The 8,769-nt window shown below is 34.5% G+C and overlaps 2 protein-coding genes across 3 annotated transcripts in view; both read left to right on the forward strand.

The window, feature by feature from the left end:
• Positions 1-2,347, forward strand: part of atg10 (ATG10 autophagy related 10 homolog (S. cerevisiae)) — a 9,163-nt gene extending 6,816 nt beyond the window's left edge. For both annotated transcript variants that reach the window (XM_024269009.1, XM_024269010.1), the window contains exon 7: positions 879-2,347. In XM_024269009.1, coding sequence (XP_024124777.1) covers positions 879-978 — 100 coding nt within the window. In that variant the 3' untranslated portion in view covers positions 979-2,347. The remainder of the gene's footprint in view (positions 1-878) is intronic.
• Positions 2,348-2,740: 393 nt separating this feature from the next.
• LOC112144216 (calponin homology domain-containing protein DDB_G0272472) overlaps positions 2,741-8,769 on the forward strand; it is a 7,006-nt gene continuing 977 nt past the window's right edge. Inside the window, exons 1-5 of the mRNA XM_024268578.2 lie at positions 2,741-2,960; positions 3,038-3,309; positions 5,589-5,730; positions 5,843-6,089; positions 8,423-8,505. Coding sequence (XP_024124346.1) covers positions 2,905-2,960; positions 3,038-3,309; positions 5,589-5,730; positions 5,843-6,089; positions 8,423-8,505 — 800 coding nt within the window. The 5' untranslated portion in view covers positions 2,741-2,904. The remainder of the gene's footprint in view (positions 2,961-3,037; positions 3,310-5,588; positions 5,731-5,842; positions 6,090-8,422; positions 8,506-8,769) is intronic.

Here is an 8,769-nt window from a genome sequence, read left to right on the forward strand (position 1 = left end):
ATGATTTAGACCTATCATTGCCAAAATAACATAAAAAACTGAAAAGAAAATATCTAAATTAGCCAAAACTGCTAGCATAATGTTAAAATATTAGCTAAGCAGAAATTAGCTTGATAAACCTCAGTAGATGCTAATAGCTAGCATAATGCAAACGTCATGGTTAAAAGCTAAATGAGCCTAAAAAAAACTGGTAAGCCATTTAATTTAGCTAATGCAGTTAGTTTATTGCTAAAATATTAGCTAAATGCCAAAATAACCTTAAAAGTACAGAAATAGCCACATTACTCAAAATAATCTGGCACGATCCTATATAGCTAAATGCCAAAATTAGGCTAAAATAAATAGAAAAATGTCTAATTTTGTCCAGAATAACTAGCAAATTGCTGAACTCAAAATTAGCTTGAAACACCTCAGTAGATGCCAATGTAGTCAAATCAGCTAACATACTGCAAACATTTTGGTTAAATGATTTACTTAATGTAAATGTAAACTTTTGTTAAATATGTTTTCATCGTTTCATCAAATCAGTGTTTTAACCTTCCATGAAAGTAAAGTCAAAGCCAAACTATGTTGATGATATTTAAAATTAAAATCTTTTTTTTTTTTTTTAACTCTCATGGTTACTTTTTTATACAGTTATCTGCTAAATATACTGCATCACTAGAATAAGATCAACACATTTAAGACAACATAGAAACTAAGGGAAAACAACCAGTTGAAGAAGGCTTTTTACCTTTACTCAAGAAAAGTTACTGGCTGAATGTTGACTTGCAGAGGAAAACGTTTTTTTCTGTAATTTGTCAGAATCTTTTTCTTGTTCAGTCTTCATTTCACTTTTTTTAAAGTTCTTGTTGATTGTGGTCTGTTGTTGTGTGCAGACCGGTGAACTACGTGCTGTCGTGGCTCAGCGTGGTGGGACCCATGGTGGGTCTGGATGTCTCCCTGGATTACGTCACACTGCAGCAGCCCACAGTTTAACTGAGACGTTCTGTTCAACAATGTCAAACTTTTCACTGGATCTTCCTGGGCGGAGGCGGACTTTGATCTTCATTCTTGGGACAACTCTGTCAATTCTCCTTTAGAACTGCAGTTGTGTAGTTTAAATATTCTCTTAAAGAATCTTGCAAATGTAAAAACTGTTTTTCCCCCTCATTATGTATTTAAATATGGCTAATTGAAATATTGAGCAATGAACTGTGAGGAATGATGACCAAAACTACAGTAAGTGAGTGCAGAAATGGGGGAGTTTTTATATTGTTTTTACTTCTGAAGAATTTCAAAATCCTACTTGGAGCAGCTGTACAGTCTCGTACACATCGACTATGGAAAACATCTTGAAAACTTAATTTCTGCTATTGCAAAAGATATCTTTAATATTTTTTTTTATGTGCTTTGCCTTTTTTTAAGTATTCTAACACTGAACTGTTGTAAACGCATTTAGTGTAGAACAAGTATATGACTGGATTTGTATGTATTCCATCTGTAATTTGTAACTTTTTAATATTACTAAATTCAACACTTTCAGAAGAAGTAAAGTAAAGGGTTTTGTTGTTGTTTAATGAACACATTTGTAGTGAAAGTAAAAAGTATCTATCCCATGGTAAAGTTACCAAACTTTGGGAGAACGTCACAATGATGCAGTTTGGGACTCTTCCAGTAGGGGGAGTAATTTTCTAAAAGAGCCCTTAGCATGAATAATGCATGTATGCACTTTTGTAGCTACATGTAAAAGGACAATTCCACTAGAAATGGAAAATAAGAAGCAGGAAGTGACACAAATCACTAAGTAGAAAGTGAATTAGTCCTGCTGACACCTTTTAGTGCTATTTAGAACAGATGGCTGTAAAGTTTTTGACAAACTTTATCAAGATCTTAGAGTCTGTAGAGAGTAACACACAGAGTTCTACAACGAATACAGAGAGTTCACATGTATTTTAAAGATATCCAGCACTTTTCAGGCTTATTGTTGTTATATATCCAAAGTTATCTGCAGTCTTACTCTTTGCTAAATGCATAAAAAGAAAATATTGACTATTTATTTAGCTTTTACTTCTACAGATCAAAGATTTGAGTTGAATGTTGTTTGATTTTTTTTCTAACACACTTGAGAGCAAACGTTTTAAGTTGATGTAAGTTATGCAGTGAAAAACTATCAGCTCTTTATTCTTGTTTCCTGTCTGTCCTTTTCTATTGTCTAGTGTTAAATGTGTATGGATACATGTACTGTGTGTTTATGGAATGTGATAACACACTCCTGTTTCTTGAGTGGTTTATAGGTTTTGTTTTGTTTTAGATTCCTGATTTTATTTTTCCATTAAATTTAAAATAAATTTTTTTTAAAACCTAATAACTTCTGGCAACTTTTTACAACAACTTAACTTCAGTTTAATAAGTTTACTATTGTATTATAAAGAAAATAAATGTCTGTATTGTGAATAAATGCAGAAATATTTGTTTACTTCAAGTGTGTCACAGTTTGGTTTTCTTGTTGCATTTAAAAAAATGCTGATTTGGAAATATTTTATTCCACATATTAGGCTATTCTGCTTGATATCTGGATTTATTTTATTAAATATTTTTGTGCAATTGTCAAACAAACAGAAGTAGATATAAAATAATGCGTGAAGTTTTCCTGCATTGGTAATTTAGTTGTTTTTGCCTTCAAAACAAAACATATCACCATCCAGTTCTTTACAGACTGTTGATGCACCAGTTAAAAGGAAACTTCTGGATAGTTTGACAAACTGATTTAGCAAAACCGAGTTTTTCTATGGAGTTTTTCTGAAAGTCATTGTTTCCTAGCAACTACAAACTATATGTTTTGAGTGATTGTGATCATTTCAAAGTAGTTTATACCTTGATTAACTCATTTTTGAGCTTTTAAACTGAGAGTGAAACCTCAAAATGACAGAGGAGATGAACCTCACTAAACTTGAGCGTCTTCAGGACCAGCTGGAGAGGTAAAGGACTGACAGATTCATGCTAATATCAGATCCAACAGATGGGAGCATCCATGCAGTCGTTCTTCCTCCTGCAGCTGTCAGCTTGAGCGTGGGCACCTGGAGAAGCAGAATGAGGACCTGCTCGTTCTGACCGACAAGCTGCAGAAGGACAAAATGGAGGCCAGTAAGCGTGTAACTCACATGGCAGCCCAGAAAGAGAAGAGGTTGGATGAGCTGCACGATGAGCTGATCCGCCAGAAAGAGAACAGCCAGCAGGAGATCAGAGAAACACTGCAGAATCACAGCCAGGAGATGGAAGAGATGCAGCAGCAAATTGACAAGCTCAACACCATTAAAGCCCAGCAAGGTAGGGATCATGAACCAACTCTAACTGCTTGAAGCTTTTTCCACGTTAATGGTCCATTTCTAGATCTCCCGGGCCACATGTGGCTCCTCGGTCCCTCCATTGGGGCTCTAAAAAAAAAAGAATAAATAATGTGTTGGTAGGGTTACCGCAGGGTCTTAAAATGTCTTAAAAACATTTATGAATTTGGAATTAATACCCTAAAAACTCTTTAAAACGTCTTCAATTTTGATATTTGAGTCTTAAAAATTGTGCCGTGAAACTTCTCTGGTTATCAAAATGATTGTGCTTGAAAAGTGTGATTTTTTTTTAATCAAATAATGTAAATAAAGAGTGGCAGAACCAGTTGTTATGGACCAATACACTGAATTGTAAAAAAAAAAGAGAGCTAACGCATCACAGCACATAAGAAGATACCGTTTTAACCTGAATCTAATGTGCTGTGACCCTTCAGGGCCTCCGTACAACATGTCAGATGATTGAGCAAAAGGATCTTACGATATTCTGCTAATGATGTACAGCTGGATAGCTTCAATACTTTTGTTGCACTGGTGATGTTGGGAGTGTGAGGGGCTGTAAGCTGGCTAGAGGCCTTGGAGACAAGTGCAGAACATTGCAGATCTTTTCTGGAAGAGATGGACACAAGAGTACTTGCTATTGCTCCAAGAGAGACAAAAGTATAAAAGAAAAAGAAGTTTAACACTTGCAGATATCGTGGTGATCATGGACTTTTTAACTCCATGTGGATCACGGTCGCTTGGAAAAGTTCTAGAAGTTTTTCCTGATAAACAAGGATTATTGGGGTCTGTGAAGTTGCAGACATAGTCCAATATTATTGAAAGGCCAGTGATAAAAGTTTGTTTGGTACATGGAGTTTAAACTGGTTATGATGTACTTTGTTTATCATGGCACTTTGTGGCTCCATTCTTTTCTTTAAATATAAATTGTTGTGTCAGTTTGACATCAACAATTAGGGCCGCACAGGCAAGGATAACAGAAATAAATATCAATGTGTTGAATACAAAATGAGAAGAGGACATTTAACAACTGCAACAAACAGAAAATGTGCGTCAACCTCAGTCTGGGTCAAAATACTCTCAGTATCTGAGTTTTAGGCTTAACTCCTTTAACAAGGAACAATCAGAACACCACAGCTGACCTGACCAGTTTGGTATTAATGCCAAAAACTCACTGTACTATAGTTTCGTTACCAAAAATATGAGCTTTTTTTTAAAGATGCCGTTATGCATTAAGTATTGAAGAGTAAGTTGTAGTTTGTCTTTTACCCTCAACCAACCTAAAATAGTGTGCAATTCATTCACATTGGTCCAATAATTCTTGCAATGAAAAATCTGCATGTGAATGTGCCGGTAATGAAAACCTTGTAAAAAAAAAAAATAGTATGTTTTCCTCAGAAGCTACTGCATCAGTAAGAAAGAATCTCCAAACTCCATGATGAGTTAATTTTTTAGGTAAGCACGAATGATTAAAAAAAAAAAAAAAACACCAAATGGCATGTAACCATCATGTTATTTTAAATTGACCCTTTCTGGAAAGTGTTTTGTTTTTTTTTTTTTACTTCAAGCCTAAAAATAATGTATGTTAGCATTGAAAAGCGTTCACTTTGTTATGAAGTACCTGCTGCTTTGAGTTTTCTCAGCAATTAACTGATGCTGCATCCATTGGCTATAAAGATAGATGAAAGAAAGACTTATTTTTCCTCTTCAACTAGTTTGATTGTTTGAATGAATTATTCTTGCATCTGAAACAAAAAAAATTATAACAAAAATGTAGGAAAACTCCAACAGCTGGAGATGTTAAAGCAGGTTTTTAAGCATGATGGTGTAACATCATGACAGTGCATGATGGAACAGCACTTTTGTTTGGTGTAAACCTCATATGTTTTATATTGAATGTGATGATCAAAAAATCATTTAATTATTTGAATTGATCCAGAGTGAAAGATGGAAAAACCCTGAAAATGTTTCAGTAAATTTGTTTCAAATGTGGTTGGAAATCCTTGTTATTCATTGGTCACCCTTTTGATCCAAATCATTATCAAATTCTGATTATTCTTTGATAAGCAGTTGGACCCAATTGTAATGGAATTGTGTCGTTGGTTGCTTCTCCAAATATGTTAAATGTGGACTCACTGTGCTTGAACTCCTTCAGGATTTAATGTTTATTTTTTAATGAGCATCTGACATAATTGTGCTCTAGTTTTCACCAATACCTACCATTCTGCTCCACTTGACAACTGTCGTTTCATCTCCTCCATTCAGCTGTAGATCTGGAGGAAGGTGAGAAGAAGATGATGGAGCTGAAGCAGCAGAGGTCTCAAGCTGAGTCGCTGGAAAAGAAGGTTCTACTTGCAGAAATAGCATTCCAGAAAAGAATGGAGGAGATGGAGTCGTTAATGAAAAAGTAAATTATGGGATGGATTTGAATGGGCAGTAGAGCTAACTTCTGTTTTGTGCTTTTTTTTCTAATGTTAGTCTAAAAGCTTCTTTTTTTTCTTTTTGTTTTCCTGCCACAGATCTTTGGAAAGACGGCAGGAAAAGCTGGAAGAAACAATCAAAAGAAATGCCGACATAATTTTTGCGGAGCTGAATGCCAACATTGAGGAAAGGCTGGAGTTTCGTCAGTTCTTGTCAAAGGAAGCTGAAGAACAGGCTCAAGAGGTTTCTGATCTGAAGCTCAAAATAGCTGACATGATGGCGATAAGGACGGATGTCAAAGCACAGAGTAGCGTCACTGCTGAGGAGAAATCGTCTCTCATCAAGGTAATTCAAGACACTTTTATTAATCCCTACAAGTTTAATGCTCTATAGAAGTTCATTAAAAATGAGATGTTGGGTCACTTTTGTTGACCAGGATTAAGTCCAGCTGAAATGATCTGCACCGTTTGTCATGATTGAATTATTTGTAAAAAAAATAATAATAATAATAATTTATTTATTTTACTTTGTGTAGCATTTTAGAACAAATTGTGTATAAGTTGTATATTAAAATAGAACTTACTGCAATTAATTAAACCAATATTTTTTGTCAAAGTTTTATTTTTATCATTTATCTTGTCAAAATCACATTTACTTTGTTGGATGTTTTAGCTAAGTTATGTTTTTTCATGCAGTTTTCTGTTTTGAATTTGCTGCATTTTCTATTCACAAAAGCAGCTTGTTAACATTTTTCTGCATTTAAGCTCTTGGTCACAATTCATTCATGAATCCAAAAGATTGACATTTTTGGTTTTCTTAATATTTTAGCTTTTTATGATTTTCTCAAACTTTTGATTGCATTTTTTTTATTATGCAGCAAGCAGCATAAATAAGATTTGTGTTTAATAGTCATTTTTGTAGCTATGCTTCCAGGTTTTTTCTTTCACATCTCTATTCCGATATATATAAAAAAAACTTGGTGTTACTTGATTCAGTCCGGGCACAAACTGCAATTATTAATTTGTCATGTATGATCATTTTTCTAACAGTTGGAACTCTCCATTTTGAAAAGGATCCAAGTCCCTGTTTGGTCAAAATTCATTAGGTTCAGTTGCTGTACTTTTTGTAAGTAGAGCCTGAAAACTAACTTAAATTGTGCGTAGCATAGCATGAAAGCCAAAGTTTTAAGCTGGGAGGCTGAAATGTGCATATTTGTCAATTAGGTTTACATAGACTTTTATAGGAAATGGCCACTCAAACACGTGTTTCAGAGCCAGCTGTGAACATAGCATACAAGATTCATTTTCAAGCTACAAGATATTTTACCTTTTTGCCAATTTTTCATTATTTTTTATTTATTTGTTCATTTATTTGACAGGGACATTGCACATTAAAAAGCATTGCTGCCAATGCACTAAAGTTAGCTTGAGAGCTATTTTTCCTCTGCTGACTCTGGGCTGATGTCTCCCTAAAAAAACATAAAATTAGAAACAAAATGCAATACAAGCATTAAAAAAACAGTAAAAGGACATGACGTTTTTTTTAAAAGGTTAAAATATTATAAATAAGCAAACAGTAAGATGAATTATGACAAAGAAATTAAAATGGGCTGTAGACTAGACAATGACCTTCTAATAATGTAATTTAATCTATTAAAAAACATATTTAAAAGAACACAAAAGCATAAAAAAGAGAACTTGCAGCCATTTATAGAGACCTGATTAAATTCTGAGTATTTAAAGATTTTGACATGTCTGATGTGTCACCAGCCAGTTCTTGGTGTTTTTAAACAATAAAAATGAGTCAATTTCTCTGATGTTCTCAAGTTCCATTCCTGCTGCTGTAACTGAGAAGGTTTTTCACAAAAGATGCTTCTTCGGAGAGGGACATCACAATCTCCTCTTGTGACTCGTTGGGAGCTGGTTCAGATGGTTATTCACTTCTTTCCATTGGTCATCAACTTGGTCAAGACCTAATGTGGGGTGGCATCTCTTTTCTTCCACCAACATTTGTATCAAACAGTGTTCATGTAGGTCACTCTGGTAAAAGAGTGTGTTTAAATCAGGACTGCTTGAAGTTCAAGTCAAATCCTAAATCCCTGACAAAAAATTGAATTTTGATCCTTGATCCCTAAAAACAAGTCAAGTTTGAAGTCAAAATCAATGGGGAGGGGTCACACTTTCATTATACTACAATGAAACAACTGGTGCAGACAGAATGTGATGCAGTTGGTATTTCTGCTGTCTTATATGAAACAGTGATTAAAAAAAACAGAGATGAACCCTTTCTGTTCTGAAATGATGTCAGATCAAACAATTTAAGACAAAGAAGTTGAGGAAGGCAGGAAATAAGAAAAAAAAAACTGTTAAAGTCCTTGAGGTCAAGTCTTGAATTAACTCTAGCCCTGACCTGCATGAAACTCAAGTGTGAGTTTCAAGTCCACGTTTGGCTGAAATGAACACCCACAAGTCAGGAATTATAATTTGAATTATATGTGACTAATATGTACTCCTTTTTTATTTTTTAATCCCTTTAAGGCTTTTTTTTCATCCAGGTGATGTCGACTTCTGGATCCAAAGACTTCTTATTTCCATCCTTCTTTTTCCTTTTAAATTAGTTGTGATTTCCTGTTTAGATAAATATCTGACAAAACCCCATCCTATGTCTCTGCTCATCAGGAATTAAAGTTGTTAAAGCAGATCATCTCAGAGAGAACCCATAAAAGAGACAAACTGGACGTGGAAGAGACTGACAAACACAGGTAAAGGTTTTTATTTCAAATTGCAGGAATTAGACAGAACATCACTAAGTTATCACCCTGCCAGCACATCAGTGTTTGAAACTGGAATCTTCCCATAATATTTAACAAGATTGTTGACCAATCGGGCTATTTGATTTGTCTGGGTGACCCTAAACTTTAGAACGATAGTGCATTTATTTGATATGGCTGCATTTATGTTGTTTTACCACGCTTTTGCTCATATAGCTAGAATAGGCTGCAGCTTCTAGCTATATGAGCAAAAGC

This window comes from Oryzias melastigma, linkage group LG17 (assembly GCF_002922805.2).
Source record: "Oryzias melastigma strain HK-1 linkage group LG17, ASM292280v2, whole genome shotgun sequence".
Classification (NCBI taxonomy): domain Eukaryota; kingdom Metazoa; phylum Chordata; class Actinopteri; order Beloniformes; family Adrianichthyidae; genus Oryzias; species Oryzias melastigma.